At 44.2% G+C, this 22094-nt stretch overlaps 2 protein-coding genes across 3 annotated transcripts in view; one reads left to right on the top strand and one right to left on the bottom strand.

Annotated features, from left to right (window-relative positions):
* Positions 1 to 11228, bottom strand: part of antxr1d (ANTXR cell adhesion molecule 1d) — a 44103-nt gene extending 32875 nt beyond the window's left edge. Inside the window, exon 1 of the mRNA XM_012880505.3 lies at positions 10868 to 11228. Within this exon, the coding sequence (XP_012735959.2) occupies positions 10868 to 11034 (167 nt within the window). The 5' untranslated portion in view covers positions 11035 to 11228. The remainder of the gene's footprint in view (positions 1 to 10867) is intronic.
* A 1711-nt stretch (positions 11229 to 12939) lies between these two features.
* prdm8 (PR domain containing 8) lies at positions 12940 to 18481 on the top strand. 2 transcript variants are annotated; one of them, XM_036126383.1, is made up of 4 exons: positions 12940 to 13202; positions 13820 to 14039; positions 14190 to 14418; positions 15791 to 18481. In XM_036126383.1, exons 1-4 carry the CDS (start codon positions 13192 to 13194, stop codon positions 16876 to 16878), a joined length of 1548 nt encoding a protein of 515 aa, XP_035982276.1. In that variant the 5' UTR covers positions 12940 to 13191; the 3' UTR covers positions 16879 to 18481. The 2 variants fall into 2 exon arrangements, with proteins under 2 accessions (XP_035982276.1, XP_035982277.1); XM_036126384.1 differs by having other exon boundaries at positions 13792 to 14039.
* Positions 18482 to 22094: the final 3613 nt, after the last annotated feature.

Below are 22094 nucleotides of genomic sequence, written 5' to 3'. Positions count from 1 at the left end.
TTATTCCATTACTCCAAAATCTTAACCAACAAGTTAACTATCCCTCTGAGCTGATTAACTCAAAGAATATGTAAGAAAAAGTTTTACACACACTGTTCAAAAAGATTTTCCTTCCTGTAAGAATAACTTTTTCTCTCTCTTTTTTGTTGCTCAATGAAATGGAAATGACCGCTTCTCTCTGAGTAGGCTTTCTGCACAGGACTTGACTAAGGATACCATCACTATTACCCGTAAATATAACCATGTAAAGCACTTTGCATTGTCTCTGTACTGAATTGTGCTATATAAATAAATTTGCCTTGCCTTGCCCTTGCCTTTTGGCAGCCTACTTATGATGTCTCTATTTGAGGTCGGTAGGCACATTTCTCACCAAGATACGTTCATCTTTTTCTGGACACAGAACACCTGCCTTTCCTGAATATCATGATGACTGTTTATACTTGCATACCGTTGTTTGAACAGATGAATGAGGCGCCTTCTGGCATCGCCAACGATGAACCAGACTTGTGGAGGTCTGCAATTTGATACCTCGCCTGATTTCTTTTGCGTTTTCCATAATGTAACATGACAAAAAGGATTGTTTTTGAGGTGTTGCCTTAAAATAAACCCACAGGTGGGCCTTCCTTTTAACTCAAATGACGCGGAATACCTAACCAATTGCTCACAAAGTCATGACTTCTTCTATAGGCTTATATTAATTATGTAAAATTATATAAAACTTTAGAATTTGAAGAAAGTAAAAAGAAAATCCTCTAAAAAGCAATCTCTCCTATTATTCTGGCATTTTGCAAAAATAAAATAAAATAAATAAGTAATATGGCTATATGGTAATATGTCGTCTAATTTCATGTCAGACAGTGGGGAAAACAGGGTTATCTGCCTTTTTTAAACAAATTCTGTAAATATCTGGTATCAACTACACATGACCATTTGATTTATGACATGTCTTTCAATCTTGTTGATTTTATCTAAGAAAAAAAATAACGGAGACTATTTCTAAACAATCAAGAAATAATAATCTTGACCAATTAAAAATAAATAGTCAAAATGGCCTCCAAATGGTTCAGATGGCCAGATTTGGCAATGCCTCCCCTTCACAGAGAACATAAATCAGTTCAGGCCTTCAGCACAGCGCAAAACCTCTATCATTTAATTTGCGAGGAACCAGACTAGGAGGGGAAAAAAACTGTTGCCTGGTCTTAAGTGTGGATCAGACACGGCTTTAGGAAGGTGGAACTCATGGTAATTTACTTTTTCTCTTGCTTACAGTTATGAGATCATAGCCTCTCCTGCAGCCAAAGTCTAACATGTGGGACAAACACAGATGAGGTGATGTCTAATTTTTTTTTTCTTTTTTAATTTTTTTGCAGCAGCAGTGGCTTTCATTTGACAGGAAATGGGAGTTGAGAGAGGGGTAAGACATGTAGCAAAGGTCCCTGGGCCGGGAGTCGAACCCAGGACCGCCGCATGGAGGACTGAGGCCTCCAAACACGGGTGGCGCGCTCCACTCCAGCACCACCACCGCGCCCGAGGGGGAAGTCTAAAAAGAAGATGCACATTCGCTTTGTTCTTTTTTGCTCTGTGTTCTGTCGCTGAAATATTATATTAGGTCACTGGGTGGCATTTGAGATCTGCAGAGCATGGGGACGAGACTGTGGCATCTCAGGAGAAAGATCAGCAGCTTCCTGAAGGCCTGACGAAGCTCGCAGCTCCAGACAGTGTAACGAACCAGAGGCCTGGCCATGCGTGATGTGCTCTGCTCCCCGGGCTCCTCCTAAACTTTTTGAAGCAAAGGGTAAAGACTGAACAGAGGCAGACAGATGCTGAGGTGGACATCTGAAAGATTCCCCAACTTGTCTAAATCCAACTTAAATGTCACTCAGCTCGACCACTTCACAGCTCACGTGTGGCTCCGCTGAGGACACTGGGGGAAAAAAAGCAGCTTTTTCATTTTTATTTTTGCAAGTTTTGGATTGCCCCGCAGCGTCACCACAAACTATTAATCCTTACTCCTTTATAGACAACATACATCTGGAAATGTTAATTTTTATTTTTTATGTTATACACAAATTGAACAAATGACTCGATTGTGGAGTTGAGTTGTTGCTTTAATTTCCTTCTTCTCTGGTAAAGCGGCATGTTTTGACATACAGTAACTTCAGTCCATGGAGCTACTCTCACCAAGTGCCTAAGCAGCTATGAACAGCAGTTTAAAAACCTTGCTTTACTCACCAAGAAAAAATGCACGCGTTGTGTTTTCTTTATCAAATAGCGAAACAATGTAAAATGATGTCAAGCTGGCAACAAGCTCTTCATGCTTAAACATGATCAACATCTTTTCTGCAGGTCACATCACTATGTTTCTATGTTTCTGCCTTTGAATAGCAGCAACAATGTAATACTACTCCTTAAGATGCTGCAACTGGGATCCACTTCAAGTGCTGGTGAGAAAAACGACCCTCCTTAAGATATTTAGCATGCCTTCACATTTTAGACTAAGATTTGGAAGAAATGTTGGGAACAATAACAACTGTGGTGCTGATTTAGCTCTTCTTTTTTTTTTTTTTTTTTTTGCTGAATGTGGTTTTTTCTTCTTGGCCTTGGGGCCAAAGCATTTTTGCTGTGTTACAGCAAGATTAGTCATAATTGTGTGTGAGGTTATAAAAAAAACCCCCAAAAAGATAATATTGCTCTTAAAGAATCACTAGCCATGCTCAGAATATATCTCAGTGTTCATTTTTACATCCAGTGTCAACATTATCAGCAGTTATTAGCCTTGTTTAAACTTTATTTTCTTTATGTGTTCTTGCATGATAGAGACTCTTGAAAATATCCATTTACACTAAATTCATATAAGTGTGTTCAGTGTTTGCCTTTCTTCTTATAGAACGAGGCAGAATGACACATGCAATGAAATTGGTCTTTTTTTCCTGATTATATGATTCTGTTCTGCTCTGGTCATGATTTCACTAAAACACTTCTGTTTGGAAATAGTAATAAAATAAATAAACACACATGCAAATATCTAGATTAATGGGATTAAAACCAAAAGGGAAAGACAGAGTCAGCTGGAATTCACAAATTACATGCATTCACTCTAAGACACTGAGAAGCCATGCAGTACAATATAAAGCCAAGCAGGCAGATTAGTAATTACATAAAAAAAAAAAACTATACATGACTCCGTGTTCTCAAATGCTGACTGATTTCGCCTTATTTCAGCTACAGGTGTGGAGGAGCAACTATAAAGGTAACTTCCAACATTTTTATCTTCTTCTTTTTCTTCAAAAGAGCAACAATTTTAAAACCGTAAAGTAAGGAAATGTAAATTTAAAAGATGCTTGAAACTTCAAAAGTGTTCATGTGCAACAGAAACCCAGTTCTGTGTGTGTGGAGTCGACCTGCGGAGTAGTTAGACCGTGGAGCTGCATGTAGGGGTGTTGGATGGACATAAAGCAATGCTGGGGCACAAGTTCAGCATGTAAATTCAGTCAAGATAAAGCTCTCCGATAATACACAGGACTGAATACACAAACATGCCACACTTTTCAGATTTCTACTTAAATAACTAAGTCTACCGTTGTCAGGATTTGGGTTTTGTTTCAGCTGTTTGTTAATTTTGATGTATTAGTTATCTCTCCGGTCTTTAAAATCAGTTTTGGTTTTGGGCTCTTTCTTGTTTGGTTTCTATTATAGCTTGTGTGTGTTGTGTTTAGTCTTAGGTTTAGGTTCTGTATTAGTTTTGGTTTATGGAATAGGTTAGATTTTATTGTAGTTTGATTTTATTTATGTTTCCAGTTCAGTTCTGTCTCTTCCCAGCAATCTGCCAGCTCACTCAATCTGTTTATCTGTCACTCCCCAAACACCAGTTACCAGCCTATCAGATCTGCTCACCTGTCAACCTCCAGTCACTAGCCAATCAGTTCAGTTCAGTTTCCACCTGTCACTTGTAATTAGTCTTCACTCCCGTTCACCTGCTCACTCCACTATATAGTTCTGCCTCGGTCTTCAGTTCTCTGCCAGATCATTAACGAGCCACGGTGAGTTTAGTTCCAGCGTTCCTTTCTTGTGTGACCTGTTGATGCAAACCCGATTGCCTTTGATTCTGAGCCAGCCTGTTCCCTGATCTGTTTTTCCTGCCTTGTCTGACTGATTTACCGGTTTACCGACTAGTTTCTGTCCCATGGTTATCCGAGCTTGCTTTGCCCTGTCTGTACCTCTGCCTATTTTGGACTGCTTTTTGTGTACCGGATTTTGGACTGTCCTTTTGACTATAGAGCCCGCCTGTCCCTGTTTTCATTATTAAAATCCTGTTTTTTGCCTTAACCTCACTTGTTTGGGTTGAATACTGGGTTTGCCTGATTCTAGTTCATAACAGAATGATCTGGCCCAACTAAAACCTATCGCCCAACAAGTTTTTAGAGGTTTTTTTTTTTTTTTCCCCTCCACACGCTATGGCTTGGGAGGGTTCCAGATTGGCGTTCTGTCCCCCTGGTATCGGTCCCAGACGCCATCTCTCCAGCAGCCGCAGCAGCAGTAACCCGCTGCCTGCTCCGAGCTTACGATTGGGAGGGCTTTTTGTCACTAATTCAGGTTCTGCTCAGAATAGAGGGGATCACTCACCCAGCGACACCGCTGTCGGCTCTGCCCATGGGTTTTATCCAGACCCAACTTTGTTTATGGAGGTCGAAGCGGAGGTGGTGCGGGATCTTCGCCCGGATCTTTTTCTCTCTCTCCCTCCAGAGGAGGAGATGCAGGGAACGCTGTGGGCTCCGCCGATCCCGGCTCTACCGACAGAATCAAACCTCCAGCAAGTCCTGCCGTCCCGCCGTCGGAGGAGGGGACGGAAACCTGTGGGTCGCTCCTTCACCCGTTCTGTTCGGCCGACAGGCGAGTCAGTACCGCGCCCGTCCGTTGCCACTTCCTGCCCAGTGGATCGGAGTCCGGTGCTCCCCAGAGCTGAGCAGCCCACAGCGCCTCCTGGTGGCGCCCGTGATGCTGAGGATCTGGCTCTGGAGGACCAGTTAAGAGCTTTTGCCCCTATTATTAAAGACCTTAGGGAGGCTCTTTTCAGCCAGTATTCAGAGGAGCTGGAGGCTAAATTAAAGGAGGTCGAGGGGCACTATAGAGCGGCTCTCCAGGGTTTCTATAGTGGACTCAATCCTGTTCCCAAGGGTCCAGCCGACGCCCCGGCACCTGCACCTGTCCCAGAGGACCCGCCTCCTACCTCAGCTCCAGTGCCGGCCTCCGGCAGCTATAAGGCAGCACTGTCTGCGCAGCCGGCCCAAGACGCTGCAACCCCGGAGGGTCCGCAGCCGGCCCAAGACGCTGCAACCCCGGAGGGTCCGCAGCCGGCCCAAGACGTTGCAACCCCGGAGGCTCCGCAGCCGGTCCAAGACGCTGCAACCCCGGAGGCTCCGCAGCCGGCCCGAGACGCTGCAACCCAGGAGGGTCCGCAGCCGGCCCGAGACGCTGCAACCCAGGAGGGTCCGCAGCCGGCCCGAGACGCTGCAACCCCGGAGGGTCCGCAGCCGGCCCGAGACGCTGCAACCCAGGAGGGTCCGCAGCCGGCCCGAGACGCTGCAACCCAGGAGGGTCCGCAGCCGGCCCGAGACGCTGCAACCCAGGAGGGTCCGCAGCCGGCCCGAGACGCTGCAACCCAGGAGGGTCCGCAGCCGGCCCGAGACGCTGCAACCCAGGAGGGTCCGCAGTCGGCCCGAGACGCTGCAACCCAGGAGGGTCCGCAGCCGGCCCGAGACGCTGCTACCCAGGAGGGTCCGCAGCCGGCCCGAGACGCTGCAACCCAGGAGGGTCCGCCGCCAGTCTGCGACGTGGGAACCCAGGAGGGTCTACCACTGGCCCACGATGAGGGGGTTCAGACGAGCCCTCTTTCAGGCCGCAACTCGGGGGCTCATCGGGACACTGGGCGCCGTGGCCCTCGCCCAGACAACAAGCGGCGCCGTGGCCCTCGCCCAGACGACAAGCGGCGCCGTGGCCCTCGCCCAGACGACAAGCGGCGCCGTGGCCCTCGCCCAGACGACAAGCGGCGCCGTGGCCCTCGCCCAGACGACAAGCGGCGCCGTGGCTCTCGCCCGAACGACAAGCTCCGTCGGGGGCCTCGCCGAGAAGACAAGCACCCAGAGCCCCATGGAGACTTAGAGGCCCCTGGACCTCTTCTGAAGCTCTTACCCCCTCATCTTTGGCTTGACAGCCAATTTCCCAAGTGGCTGACCAAACTGTCTTTGTCGGAGGTTCTGGAAGGGTTACTGATGAGGTTCTGGGTGTTAAAGGGTCTGGGAGCATCTGAAGCCTGTAGCCAGGGGCCGTCTGAACCTGAAGCCTGTAGCCAGGTCCCGTCTGAACCTGTAGCCTGTAGCCAGGTCCCGTCTGAACCTGTAGCCTGTAGCCAGGTCCCGTCTGAACCTGTAGCCTGTAGCCAGGTCCCGTCTGAACCTGTAGCCTGTAGCCAGGGGCCGTCTGAACCTGTAGCCTGTAGCCAGGGGCCGTCTGAACCTGTAGCCTGTAGCCAGGGGCCGTCTGAACCTGTAGCCTGTAGCCAGGGGCCGTCTGAACCTGAAGCCTGTAGCCAGGGGCCGTCTGAACCTGAAGCCAGTAGCCAGGGGCCGACTGAACCTGAAGCCAGTAGCCAGGGGCCGACTGAACCTGAACCTGAAGCCAGTAGCCAGGGGCCGACTGAACCTGAAGCCAGTAGCCAGGGGCCGACTGAACCTGAAGCCTGTAGCCAGGCTCCTCCTGAACTCTGTAGCCAGGCTCCTCCTGAACTCTGTAGCCAGGCGCCTCCTGAACTCTTTAGCCAGGCCTCTCTTCTAGCTCTTAGTCCGGCGCTGTCTCCAGCCTTTAGTCCGGCGGCAGGTTCTGTTCTCTCTCTCTCCAGACGTCGGTTCCTGAGGGTCCTGTTCTACCGACGGTCCCCGAGGTTGCTGCTCTGCCGGCGGTCTCCGAGAGACCTGCTCCGCCGCCGGCCTATGAGAGACCTGCTCCGCCGCCGGCCTATGAGAGACCTGCTCCGCCGCCGGCCTATGAGAGACCTGCTCCGCCGCCGGCCTATGAGAGACCTGCTCCGCCACCGGCCGCCGGACATCTTTGCTAACCGGGGCCGTCCTACAGGACACCCGCCGGATTACCTGTCTCACAGGGGTCGTCCGCCGGGACGTCCGCCAGAGAACCTGACACGCCTTGGACGTCCGCCGGAGAACCTGACACGCCTTGGACGTCCGCCGGAGAACCTGACACGCCGAGGACGTCCGCCGGAGAACCTGACACGCCGAGATCGTCCTTCGGGACGTCCGCCGGACAACCTGACACGCCGAGACCGTCCTTCGGGACGTCCGCCGGACAACCTGACACGCCGAGGCCGTCCTTCGGGACGTCCGCCGGACAACCTGACACGCCGAGGCCGTCCTTCGGGACGTCCGCCGGACAACCTGACACGCCGAGGCCGTCCTTCGGGACGTCCGCCGAACAACCTGACACACCGAGGCCGTCCTTCGGGACGTCCACCGGACAACCTGACACGCCGAGGCCGTCCTCCTCGACGCCCGCCTGAGAACCTGACTCGTCGGGGCCGTCCTGCTGGACGCCCGCCTGAAAACCTGACTCGTCGGGGCCGTCCTGCTGGACGCCCGCCTGAGAACCTGACTCGTCGGGGCCGTCCTCCTGGACGCCCGCCTGAGAACCTGACTCGTCGGGGCCGTCCTCCTGGACGCCCGCCTGAGAACTTGACTCGTCTTGTTTTGTTTGAGTTTATATTTGGACATTTATTTGATTCTAGCCCTCCGTCCTGCACCTCCCTCCACCCGCCCGGTCTAGTCCGTTTTTGTTTATCATTTGTCTTGTTTAAGGACGTCTGGTATCCGTCCTTAAGGGAGGGGCTCTGTCAGGATTTGGGTTTTGTTTCAGCTGTTTGTTAATTTTGATGTATTAGTTATCTCTCCGGTCTTTAAAATCAGTTTTGGTTTTGGGCTCTTTCTTGTTTGGTTTCTATTATAGCTTGTGTGTGTTGTGTTTAGTCTTAGGTTTAGGTTCTGTATTAGTTTTGGTTTATGGAATAGGTTAGATTTTATTGTAGTTTGATTTTATTTATGTTTCCAGTTCAGTTCTGTCTCTTCCCAGCAATCTGCCAGCTCACTCAATCTGTTTATCTGTCACTCCCCAAACACCAGTTACCAGCCTATCAGATCTGCTCACCTGTCAACCTCCAGTCACTAGCCAATCAGTTCAGTTCAGTTTCCACCTGTCACTTGTAATTAGTCTTCACTCCCGTTCACCTGCTCACTCCACTATATAGTTCTGCCTCGGTCTTCAGTTCTCTGCCAGATCATTAACGAGCCACGGTGAGTTTAGTTCCAGCGTTCCTTTCTTGTGTGACCTGTTGATGCAAACCCGATTGCCTTTGATTCTGAGCCAGCCTGTTCCCTGATCTGTTTTTCCTGCCTTGTCTGACTGATTTACCGGTTTACCGACTAGTTTCTGTCCCATGGTTATCCGAGCTTGCTTTGCCCTGTCTGTACCTCTGCCTATTTTGGACTGCTTTTTGTGTACCGGATTTTGGACTGTCCTTTTGACTATAGAGCCCGCCTGTCCCTGTTTTCATTATTAAAATCCTGTTTTTTGCCTTAACCTCACTTGTTTGGGTTGAATACTGGGTTTGCCTGATTCTAGTTCATAACAACCGTAGCGCCTAACAAGTTCTCCTCCTAGATTACTCTGTGTTTTAACTCCATCTATCATCCCATCAGGTTCCTTGTTGAAGAAAAGCATCCCTCATCATGACGTTGCCACCACCATGTCTCAGCATATGTACATCTATATACTCCAGACACATCAGAAGTTAGATTGCACTTGTAGAATAATAAAAAAAAAAACTCCCTTACCTGCTTGTCTAATGAATTTGTGATCTAAATCATTGACTTCACACCTTCTGCAATGCAACGTGACCGTTTTTAAAAACCTTGTTTTCATTTAGGGCTGAAATAGACATTACTGGGTACCAGTTTTGGACAGCAGGCACAACATTTCCTTATTGTTCTGAACTTTTGTGTTGTATTTTTAAATGTTCAACTCTGTGACATTAGGCTGCTCTGCAGTAGAGTTTTTTCATTATGTTTTCCTTCCGAACAGTAAGACTTTTAAACAGCCTTTTAAAGTAGATTTTTGGGCACTTTGTTGTTAAATTCTTATGATTTTTTGTTGTAATTTCATTGGCAATTTTACTTGCACATTACTGTACATTTTCAGGCATTCCTGGCAGTAACAAGTATACGAGCTACAAGAAATACAAGGATGAGGAACATGTTTACAATTTGCTGAATGTTTCCGTGCTTTAGATTTTACTTCCAGATTAATACGATTTTTGTAATTTTTGTAAAATAACGATTTACGGTTCAGAAAGGTCTGGATTTAATAGATGTACTCTTCTTCACACTCTTTTGCTGGAGTTTAAATCAATGAGTTGGGGCTATATCCCATGGGCGGTTCTAGACAGGGGCCAACAGGGGCCAGTGCCCCTGTAGAACTGGTCCGGGTCCCTGTTATGGCCTCTGTGCTGAAAATACTATAGTAAATCCTTTTCTAATGATAAAATTAACTGGCACAGAAACTGTAACTGATTGTTCCCTTGGACCAAATTTATTGTTTACCTTTACGGTTTTACTTTAACAATCATTTAAAAATTAAGGCGTTGCACTTTAGCTTCAGTTTCAGAGCCGTGAGTGGCTCCAGCTCACTTAATCTATTAAGCAATATTATATTGCCATTTTTTTGTTTCATTCTTTTGTTATGTGCCCCCATGCAAAGACACTCACCCAACCCTGGCACCCCTGGTAAATTTGGTCTAAAACCGCCACTGCTATATCCTCTGTTTTGCTTTATACAATATTCGATTAGTGTGTTTTCTATTATTCCTTTTCTTATACCCAGACTTCTTTCTGTGTTAAGCTTAAATGTTTTTAAATAAACTGTTGAGGACTTGAATTCAAATTGAACTGAAGAAAGGCTATGTCATGGGCGTGGGGTGAACTATTTGGCTGCAACCTACAATGATGTCGCTAATTGGCAATTTGTAACAAATAGGGCCCATTTAAAAAAGCAATATAGGTATTTTCCATACCCTTAGTTTTAATCAATGACATTTTCAGATGAAATACTCCAGCAAGGGTTTGCAAAACAACTTAACACACTGGTTTATTGTCCAGATAGTCTACTTATTACAGATGTATATTAACTTCTATCTATGAGCCTGTAGGATTAGAGACAGAGTAGTGAATGCAATTATCCCTTCATCCCCCGTCTTAAATCGCAGCCCAGGACTAGCTGAAGAGCTCACCGGGCCATGCAGGCAGCGCGGCTGCGGGCAGCTTCTGCAGCTGTGTCCGCAGGCAGGCGTCATCAGGCTGAAACTCTATCCTGCTCGCCCTGCCCACATCCCGTGGGTATAACACTTAGCCTGCTTGACTGCTTTCAGCCAGACAAAAAGAAAAAGACGATCCCAAATCCGGAATATTCGCTTTACTTTTTTAAAAGAGACAGGCCAGCCTGCATACTTGAACATATAAACAAGTATTTCTTTTCCCCAGGAGATTTTTTAGGAGGAGAATACTTTTGTGACACATAAGCACTTTCGTCCTAACGCTGACTTTGTAGAACAATAAGCTCCACTCTCCAGATGTTTCCTTTACAAGAAGCCCGTGAAACCTTTTTTTTTTTTAAATAGTTTTCTTCTCTAAAGCAACGGTAGGCCACATCAGGACGTCACGCCTGATGCGCAACGCGTTTCCCAGCTCGGTTGCATGGCAATGCGCAGCGAGCAGAAAGTAACAATGCCATAAATAATATCGAGGGGACTCACTTGTCCAGAACAAAGTAGAGGTCAAACGCGCCCTGACAGGACATGGTCTCCTCCTCCTCCTCCTCCTGTTGCTCTCCCCGCGGCTCCCCTTCCACCGGGACACATAGCAGGAAAAATCCAAGCAAAGCAAAGGCGAGGGGCAACAAGCGAGCCTGTGTCCACGCCATCTTTCCAGGTTAGCGCTTTACTTCTCCGGCACTGCAGCCTCTCGAGGTCTTCACATTTCTCTTTTAGCGTCTGTTTCTGACTGTTGCTTTGTTGCGCTTTCTAGGAGGAGTCAGCCCGGAGGAGTGTTGCTCAGCTCAAGCCGGGCTCTTCAAGTCTCCTCTTTCGGCTGAGGGGGAAGCAGGAAAAAAAAAAAAAAAAAAAAAAAAAAAAGCATGAAAGCATGAAAGCAGGGCAGGATAAAGGAGAGCCAAGAGGAGAGGAGAGGAGCGACACCAGAGGAAAGATGCAAAACTTTACTTTTTCCATTTCTTTCCATAGAAGAAGAAATCCACTCTTTTAAGGTTTGGGGCCAGATTTCTACAGTTTGAGGATTACGCAAAACGCGAAGAAAACTAAATCCACATCCAAAAGTTTAAGTCTTGATTTTGTGTCTTAATGTAAAAGAAATAAACAGCAAAACATAAACACTTTCACAAGTTACACTGTTTGTGCATCTAATCTTAAATGAATGTGAATTAGCATTTTACTCAATGAATCCCGTTACAGTGTGAAATGAAGTACGCATTTTGGGTTTATGAACGTGCATGAGTGCTTGCGATGTATATCCTTTCATTTGCACGCTTATTTCCAAAGTCTCTTTAGAATATGTGTTTAATATGTGTCCAGCATTTCACCCTCACATTAAAACCAGTGAAAGAGTGACTGATGGGATCAAGGCAGAGGCGGTCCAAGAGTGTCCTAGGCCCTAAACAGAACTTGATTTGGGGCTCCAATCAAAATCCACTTTCTTTGTAACATAAATAGCATTAAAAAAATTGTCAAGACACCAGTGGGGACGTTTTGATGTAGACTCTGTCAGGAAGGAGGAGCCGATTACCGTGTCATTTTTTTGTTGTTGTCAGGGTGTCTGTCTCTAGCGGTCATTAGGTGAGAGGCGGGGGACATCCTGGACAGGTTTAATGAATTTATGACACACATAATATTTATGGACATTAGGGGGTCTCAAGTAGGAGTTCAGTTTGCACAAACCTCATAAGAAAGATTCCCAAAGTGTTGTGGTTGTCATCAAAACAAAAGACAAACATTTTAATTTGAAAACTATCGCAAGCAGGGAAAGTCAACTGCGATACAACATTATACACCACTATTTTCTGCCAGGACATCATGCTGTGGTAAGTGCAAGAGAAAAAAAAATTACTTTTTCACTGAATAAATGAATGAATAAATGGGTAAATAAATAAATGATCCATTCTTCCTCCAAAGGTCTTAAATTTGATAATGTAATTTAAAACTTGGAGAGCCTCCAAGGAGTCCCTCCCTGGGGGCCTTGTATGTCCTCGTTATTAAATAATTGGCTCAGAAACCAGCAGGACATTTAGGCCACCCAAAAATGTAAAAGCTCTGACGCAGAATAATCATTAAATGCTCATTACAGAAAAAATAAAAACCAAACATTTAGTTATGAATAATGCATTGGCCCCGCTGGCAACCCCAGACCCTTGAAGGCGCACATGATAGCAGCCAATTTTACTACATTTTCTTTGGCCACATTCTGCCCCATGAAGTAGGCCAAACTTAATGTTTTTATAGAAACGTGACCGAAAGGATCCTTTCTCTGTGTTCAGCGTGTTGTGCAATGGTACACATGTGATTTTATAAAGCATTGGAAAATCAGACTAACTGCAAGCGCACATTGTTTTAATTAATAGTGGACTGAGATCGTATTATGTTCCTCCTATTTTCTGTGTGAAGGGGGTGTATGGCAAAAACGTGAAATGTCACATTCCAGACGTGGGGCAGTCGGTAGGAAGCAGAAGCCTGTAATGAATATGATGAAGCCGCAACAACATGCGTAATTATGACGCGCACCTGGTTTATTTCCATGACACAGAGCCCACATCTCGTTTTCCTTGATAGAAGGGGTTTACAGGCTGAGCGAGAGGCGTGCACGAGTGCGCGTCACCGTGAACGCGCACGTGTTAAAATCGGCGCGCCGCGCTCGAGGATTCAGTTTGCTCTGGCAGAGGGACATCAGGGAGTGGGAGAGGAGAGAGGCGGCAGTAAGGAGGAGACTTCAGTCGGAGAAGGAAGTCGTCCAGAGGAGCTCCGGTTCTGAGGTCCGCTGCACCTGCTCAGACAGAACCACCGTTCCTCCAATGTCCGGCGGGTGAGTCCATCTACAGCATCCTCCATTCACGTCTTCTCCGCCAGCTTTGCAGGGACACCAGAGACCAGTTAGAGCCAAATCTGCGCTCATTCTATTACCGAGGGTCGCCAAATTCTTCCTACAGTTTGGAATGATGATGCAGGCTCACATGTTTGTGTAAAATAAATAGATAAATAAAAAAATTGATCGGCTCCTTGTGTATTAGACATACAGCTTTTCAGACGATCGCATGCAGCGGCTGCGTGTAGCTCAGAGCACGTTTACCACAAGACGCTGAACTTCTCTTGCGCACAAGAGGAGCCAGTTGGACTCCACGACAGATGCGGAGACAAAAGGAGTAACCGAGTGAAAAACTGAGACAAAGAACGTTAGAAATTATTTTTGCTCCGATCCCAGCTGTGCCTGTTTCCCTTTGGGATTACATTTTTTTTCCACGAGAAAACAGTTCAAAGATGCTCTTTTTTTGTGAATTGATAATAGAATCCACTCAGTTCGCTTCATGCGTTAGTCGTTTATTACCTTTGTTTTGTACAACGAATTACTAGATAAGCCATTTGAAGATTATTTTACTTTTTTTTTTGTTATTCAGCATCTGACTCTGATGGATTCTTCTCCAGCTTAATGATGGATCACGCTCTCCTGACTCGGTCCATCTGGTCCAGTGACGCTAAATTCCTGCAGCATCCAACGGATCTGAACACCAGCGTGGTGGTGACGCGCTGCGTCCCCGCAGGAACGTGCTTTGGTCCGTGCGTGCTCCAGAACACTTTCTACGACACCATCGCCTTCATAGCCCAGAAATGCAGCGACAAGACAGCGAAGTCTTACATGTTCAGGGTGAGTCAAAGGCCGGGCAGCACGGGCATTCACGACAGCGGCTTGTATGTGAGCTTTGAAATAAAACCGAAAAGTTAAATCTGTAGAATACATCATCCGGATAAAAACGCAGACAAACGAAGATGACCATGCGGTATTTGGTGCCAACAGGTCGACCCAGAGGCGATGCGCAATTCGACCCTGGTGCTCTCCTGGCTGCGGCTGGTGCAGGCAGCGCGCAACACAGAGGAGCAGAACACGGAGGCCTTTCTGAAAGCGGGTCAGGTGTATGTGCGCGCAACCCGGGACATCCAGCCAGAGGAAGAGCTGCTGGTGTGGTATGACCAGGAACTCTCTCACCTGCTGGGCTTCACAGACATGATCAAAGGACTAAATGGAGGTGAGATGCAGCTTTTTTTTTTTTTTTGGCTTTGTGAGAGCGTGTCTCGATTGCTTGGATGAATCGCTTTGATTAAAGGAAGTTTTGTTACTGGTCCAGACTGAAAGTAAACATATGTTTGAGAATTCCAGTTTTACCATTTTATACTCAATAATCAAGGCGGTGAAAAGCTAAAAGCCATTGTTGCACTTGCCGCATCACTATATACTACACTACACTATACAAGAAAACACTTTAACAACTAACATTTTATTGAATGCTTTCTTATGGACTTTACAGATAGGATCAAAGTGGTAAACAGAGCCAAGATGGAGCTTTTTAGGAAAGGTCGAGCTCTCTACGTAGGAGTTTGTGGGTTTTGATTGCTTTGGGGCAATTTTATTAAATAGTGGGATTTTACTCAAGACTGTGCCGTCCAGCCAGACTGATTCTAAACATCAGTTTTTGATCTTCAGTATTCTTTTCACACACTGTTCACAGCTATTTAAAAGTCATCATCTTTTGGATGGATGTTGTACATGTGCAAAAGCCACACAGCAACGAATCATCTCTCCATTAAAGGAAACATAATGCGGATTTAAACCAGCATTTTTACCAGGTCCTATACTTGAGAGTATGTCAGAAGCAGTGACTGTTTTTGTGGTTTAAAAAGGTTTTGTTGTTGTTAGGTTTGTTTGTGAGATAGACCTTTTACCTATTGATTTAAAAACTGTGATGTGTGTTTTATGTTGTAGGGCCGAATTGCAGTACATTACAAAAAGACTTACAGACAGGGTCTAAGTATCTATGTAAAACAATAGGGGCAAGGCCCGAATGTCTCTCAGAAAAGAAAAGGGTTAGAATACAGTAGATGCTGTAACAGATGCTGATGAAGAGAGAGGGTGACATATATGAAAATGTCCAAGGGCCTAAAGATGTTGAGAGAGAGCAATTGCCACCTGACATCAAAGACAAAAGAAAGCAAATTATCAGAAATCTGGACAGACCAAAACTACGTTTTTTTAAGGGTTTCTTTTTATTAAAGCTATGTGCAATATTTGTGTTATTTCTTTCAGAAATCGTTTTGTTAGAGTACAAAGTTGACAAGTAGATGAAAGAGCAGAAGGACAGATGAATGGACATGAATATGAAAGCACAGGGGGAGAGGCTAGGAGCGAGGATGGAGAGATAGCTGCATTAGTGTAAAAGCAACATTTCAATAAGTTTCACACTGTACAGTATAAGCAATTTGTCACATTTCAAAGTCTAAACACAAAAAGGGATCCCCCCCCCACCCCAAGTTAGAGAAGTATGTTTAAACAATATTATCTTTAAGCAATGAAATAAATTATCCTGGGAGAAGTTACAAAATGTATTTTGTCTCCTTTTCTAGAACTTAAGTGCGGGAGATGCAACCAGATGTTTAAAAACCAGAATCCCTTCGTGGCCCACTGCAGATTTCTGTGCGCCCAGTTGAAGAGTAACACCTGGAGCCGTGAGGTCTATGAGCAAAACCACGTGGAAACCAAGAAGCATCACCGAGTGACAGATTTCCACAACCTCGCCAGAGATCTTGAGCAAAAAATATGCGGCGAGGAGGCGGAGGTTCCCCCCAGAAAGAGAAAAGGCGAAGAGGCTCCAGTCCCCAGATGGCGGAAAACGGTTCTGTTAGAGAAAACGAACATTTCAAACGATGAAAATGTCACACAAGTGGGTAAGAGTTGGGAGCAGGCGGCGGGCGCCTCCTCCTCTCCTGAGAAACTCAAGGCTGACAGGGTCAAAGCGGTTCGTGCGCAGCGGGGAAGCGCTGATTCAGCTGAAGTTGGAGAAGTAAGCGAGTCTTTAACGCGCAACAAAGTGCTTGACACACGTTTGGAGACAGCGGAAGGATCTGGCGCGCTTTCAAGCGGCAACAGCGCGTTTTCTCTGGTTCTGTCGAGCAGCCAAGGCGAGCAGAAAAGCGCCTTTTGCAAACCGAGTAAAAGGACGTCTCCCGTGGATCAGCAGGTCCATCTGAGCTGCGCTCCGACAGCCCCCTCTAGCCGCCTGGATGAGATCACCGACGCGTTCACCAACAGGACTATTCTCGGTTACAACAATCTGATGGCATCCAGCATCCTGGGTGGCGACATGCAGACTCTGGCCTCCCCGATTCCATTAGGCAACGCTTTCCATTACGCACCGGAGCACTGGTCCAGAAACCTTGGCGCTCAGCTCCGGACCACATCCGCCCTGACGGTCCTCCCGCCAACTTTCACCTCCTCATTCGGCGTGTCGGTGCAGAACTGGTGCGCCAAATGCAACCTGTCCTTCCGCATGACCTCGGATCTGGTGTTCCACATGCGCTCTCACCACAAAAAGGAGTTCACGGCGGAGTCTCAGGTGAGGCGGAGGAGGGAGGAGAAACTCACCTGTCCGATTTGCCACGAATACTTCCGCGAGAGACACCACCTGTCGAGACACATGACTTCTCACAACTAGAATTTTTTTTTTAATTTAAATTGGAAGACTTTGGTCTGCATAATGAATGTAGGTAATTACACGCTTGTCCGTCACAGTTTGTCCACCAGATGGCAGCAGAGGGGCGCGTCTGTATTTTGTGTCCTGCATGTTAAACAGAGTTTAACAGGTTATTTTGTGCCTTAGTGGAGTCAGGAGGCTGGAAAGACTGTAAGAGAAACTGATGATTGTTGAAAATGTCTCACTGCAGTTTTTTTATTATGTTTATCAATTTGTCGTTTTTTTGGGGATTTTTACATCAGGGGCGGAATGAGTCTGCTTTCCCATTCATGTAAAAATCCAACGTTACCTTGTCACAAAAGAGTGTCAATAATTCTATAGTTCACTAAGCACCGATTGAGACAAACCTTTATGTAATTATTTATGTCTGCATTGCTTAAAGCAGTGCTTCTGAAACATTTTGTAACAATGACCACCTCGGTGAAGGCCCACATCCAAACATATGGTCTTTCACTCAAGGCGGTATGGACAAAGTTCTCTCTGGTCAGGAGATTTCATACCTTGCAAGAACTCAAGCGCAGAAGAACTCCAGAGAAGTCCTCGCAGCCATCATCAGTGGAGTAACCGTTCCAACTTCAAATTTCTGACCAGTCACACAATAGTTGTTAGACTGGACATAAGAAAAAAAAAAAGGTTTTGATTAGATGGTGTGTCAAAAACAAGCTGCATGAACGCCTGAACCAGGGTGTCAAGAACAGAAAGATGTCACTTTGGTCTTGCGGCCCTGTTCCTCTGGGGTTTGTGCATGCCTTGGATACTTTTTCAAATAACGCCAGACACAAAAGTGCAAATAATAATCTTCTTTGCCTGATGGCTGTGCTAACAGAGTCACTGCCAATTCAACAAGTTTAATCTTTTCTTTGTGTCTGTGCTCGGTTTGTTCATCAGCACACCTCAGCACATATCCAGTTATCTATGATTGCTTTTAGGCTCAGCTGATAAACTGGAACCCCCTTTCTCAGTTTACACTTCCACTGTATTGAAAAGCTGTTTGTGTTGGTGATGTCCTTAACAGGAAGAGGGGCCCCAAATCAAATTCTGCTAAACGTGCCATAAAACCTTGGGCCAGCCCTGCACAACAACCAGTTGTTCTTGGACCTCAGTTTCAGAACCATGGGAGTGAAACCACAACTCTAATATACAATGAATGAATGTTTTTGTGTACTCTGGCCGCTATTATTATCTTCATTTGGGTTTGTAAAAATATTGTTTAAAAAAAAAAGAACAATTTTACCTGCACACTAAATTTGGTTATTGAGGCAAACTAGTGCATAGGCTACTAAATAAGATCAATTCTGAATTAAGCATTTTAAAATTTGTTCTAAAAAAAGAGTATATCTTAATATAAGTTATTAGATGGATACATGTCATTCTGTGCGTCAACTGAGGTTTTCAGCGTTTTACCCTTTTGTCATTTTTTTTTGTTAGAAATTAATTTATTACAGAAACCTCGACCTTTTCCATATATTCCACCCTTTTCTCTGGTATTCTTACGTTCAGTCTGAACTGTTTCAGAAGAATCTGTTGACATGTTTTATGTGATAAAATATTTTTTAAGAAAAAACACTTCATATTTCTTTACCTGACCTGATTCTGTTTTTTTTTTGGAAATCTAATAAAACACAAGCTAACATAGCTATTTTGAAATAATCAAGTATAGAGTTAAAAAACATACAATGCAAAATAAAGTACGTTTAACAAAATAGGGTACGTATTGAAAAGTTTCAGTCACATATATATAACACTTTTCTGGGTACCTATGATGTGTGAATTAGCATTTCTGTGGGCTGTATGAAGAACTAATCACAGTCTGCTCTGAAATACGCGTTATGTTCAGGTTAACAGGTGAATTATCAGGTTAAAAGGTGATTTATGTAGATATCGGCCTACAGAAGCGCCACTGCTTTCAACCTGTGAGTCAAAACCTCTCCACCAATCATACGCAGCATGTGGCCTATTCAGACTCTACTCTAGAATAATGATATTCAGTAACACCTCTTGTATGAATGCAAAAAGTTATTGAGAAAGCCTCGTAAGCACAACATCATCTAAACTGTCTGTTCTCATGCTGAAACAATACAACTATCCTTAGAACCTTAGAACCCCATCTCTCTTTTTTTTGGATAACATGAGACAGATGAAAAGTGATTATGGCAATTTTTTACAAGTTAGAAGTGATCCCTTACATTGTTTTGCAATTAGTGCTGAATTTTGTAGAAAATATATAGTGAAAAAACAACAACAACAACAAAACTCTTTGTTATTGTTAGTTTAATTTTAAACTGCCATTCCCAGCAGCTGACTTTCTCTTTGGGTGAAAAAAAATGTCTATTTTCAAACATTTTCTCCACACAAGATGCAATAATAATAATAAAAAAAAGTACAGTCACAGGCTTGCATGATTAGATAGATTAATCAGGAGAAACAGTAGTTTTTTTTTATTACCACACAGAGTTATCGATACGCTGACCTCAATAACCAGACCATTTTATCCAGGTACAGACATTTCCCTGTTGTCCAATAATTGCTTTATTGCTCCCCTGTAATTTGACCATAACGCTATAAAAAAAGCAAATATTGTTCTTGGTTCCCCACTCGCCTTGTTTGACTTTGGTTTTTAAACATATTGGGCTATTAGCACGGGTCCAGACTGCTGTGGTTCTCTGGGCCGTAACACAGCGACTCTCCTGTGAGAGTGATTGTAGTTGACATCCAGTTCACTTTCTAAAGGCAGAAAGGAGGCAGAGACTGTAAAGTCAGGAAATAGGTGAAAGAAAAAGGAAAAAAAAAAAACTGGATGTTTCGCTGTAGTGAACGCTGGCCGACTTTGAAGCCCTGACATAAAGCAAACCTGATTTATAATAACCCCTAATTACAGCAATAATCGCAGTTTATATGGCGGTTGGACTATAGCGCATTCATAAAAGGGTTAGATGGTTTACAGCTGAACGCTTCCAGTTCTCAACAATGAAGGACCATTTTCTCACCTTTACCAGTTTCTGTGTCATACTGGAATATATATATAAAAAGATGTTTTTAATTTTACTATTTCTTCATTAGATACAAAACCACAGGGACGTACTTTGTCATTAAGTGCATTTAACACGGTCTTCTCCACTCTTTTCTTGACAATCCATGTAATTAGGCTGCAAATGGGCATCGTTTTAGCTTTGAAAACAACTAACACTGACACCAATGTATAAATGTTATACTTCATCAGTAATAGCAGTAATATTTTTATCGATCAACCCTAACTGCATCAATGACAATACATCCATAAATTAATGATTTTAGAAGACGGTAGACCAAAATAAGAAGGGAAAATGATAGACAAATCTGGAAAAAAAAATAAAAATAAAAGATTAACTCAGTTAATAAACAGATGTAATTTCAAAGGCCAAACTAAATGGATGTGCATCATAACATTAAGATGTCAGAAATTAAAAGCGTTGATGAGTTTATACCACATTAGAGGAAATATAGCAACAAGAATTAACACAATACCTCACAGGAAGTACTGTAATAGTTCTTGCTACGAGACGCTGCTAACTTGTTTTCAGCACTGCTGTTTGAACGAAACAAACTATATTCAGAGCAGACATGGCAGCTTTCTCTTTTATACCCAACCATGCTCCATAAACGCGCGACAAAAGTACTTTGAACAAGCAATAAGCAGTGACAGTTGGGTCTTTTTTATCCCTTCCCCTCTGAAATATGTCCTCGTCTTTGGGACAGCTTTCTTTCCCTGCGGCTCCACTCATCGGCTGTTTCCTCATTGTGAACAGATGTGTCATTCTGTGCCAAATTTCTGAGTAGCAAGAGGATGTAAAAACAAAACAAAAAACAAAAGAGCATTAAAAAAAATCCTGTCACTTTTTTCTTTGGTGAATTAAAAAAAAAAAATCAGTGGGGTTGAAGAGGTCGAGATCATCTGTCTGTGAGCATCTGCCGGGAGAGAGAGAAAAAAAAGGGCGCTCGTTTGTTGAATGAGCTGAAAAAAAAAGGGGAAGTGCACCACGTTTTGAAGTTCAAGTGGCTGACGTCCTGATGGGTGAAGGCTTGCTTCCTCCATCAAGCATTTATCCGCAGCGGCCCACATCCGTCACATTATTCGCTGGACAGCTGACGCCTGAGCCTTTGGTGTGGGGTAATAATGGGCTCTGAGTGGAGCCTTCCTGCTTTTCTACACAGCTAGGTTAAAACGCTGGAGCCCTTTAAGGTTTGCTCGGATAGAAAAAACGTCACTCTTTTTCCCAATAAAACAAATTCTGTGTAAAATAATGTTACTACGGCAAGACCACTGGATTAAATTACTTTTTATTCTAATTTATATGAGATTTTTCATAATTTAAGCAATACACAAGTAAAAAAAAAAAAACACGATCTAGGTTTTGCTACAGTCATATTAAATTGGATTTCACATTCAAAATAGAAAAAAAAAAACAGAACAAAACAAAACCACAAATAAAAAAAACAGGTTTTATTCTAACATTCTTGACGCGTTGAAGGGAAGTTGCTGACTGTGAAGTGCTCTCTACAGTTCATGAAAGCCTTCCTTCTACAACATAAACAACAGCTTGTCCTTGCAAACAAAACTACACACGTTAGGGTATAAAGTATGCAACAAAAAAAAAAAAATGGAAATGTTTCAAAGTCTCTTTTGCTGAATGAGCTGCCGAATACCACTGGGATTTTGTATCCAAAAACTTCTCCTTGCAAAAGTAATCATTCTTTCCGTTTTTACATTTTGTCACATTGCAACCACAAACTTCAACGTATTTTAATAGGTTTTGAAGTGACAGACCAACACAAAGAAGAATAAAACGTGTACGGACATAGAGTCATATTCAATACATTTGAATATTACCAAAAATTCCAATTATTTTAGTAACTCTGTCCCCTGAGGGAAACACGTTATGTGGATTAAGACAGACTGATAATATGTTAAAGCCTTTTGTTTCTGTTTATTTCAGCAACATTCATTATGCAAAAATTTTACCTTAATGAAAAATGTAATATTGGTTTACCGGTTGTTGATTTTTTCAAACGGTACTTCTTATCTGACACACAAGTCTTTTATATATGGATATTCTAATTTACTGTACATGAATGTAATCTAAATAAATACATAGGTTTTGTTTTGTTTTTAAAGAGAAAAATCTGAAAAATGCGGTGTA

This window comes from Fundulus heteroclitus, chromosome 22 (assembly GCF_011125445.2).
Source record: "Fundulus heteroclitus isolate FHET01 chromosome 22, MU-UCD_Fhet_4.1, whole genome shotgun sequence".
NCBI lineage: Eukaryota > Metazoa > Chordata > Actinopteri > Cyprinodontiformes > Fundulidae > Fundulus > Fundulus heteroclitus.
This window is presented reverse-complemented; position numbering and strand designations above follow the sequence as displayed.

Coding starts and splice junctions, on each gene's coding strand:
- prdm8 (XM_036126383.1), top strand. Junction 14,040..14,189: donor CGAAGTCTTACATGTTCAGG/GTGAGTCAAAGG, acceptor TGGTGCCAACAG/GTCGACCCAGAGGCGATGCG. Junction 14,419..15,790: donor GATCAAAGGACTAAATGGAG/GTGAGATGCAGC, acceptor CTCCTTTTCTAG/AACTTAAGTGCGGGAGATGC.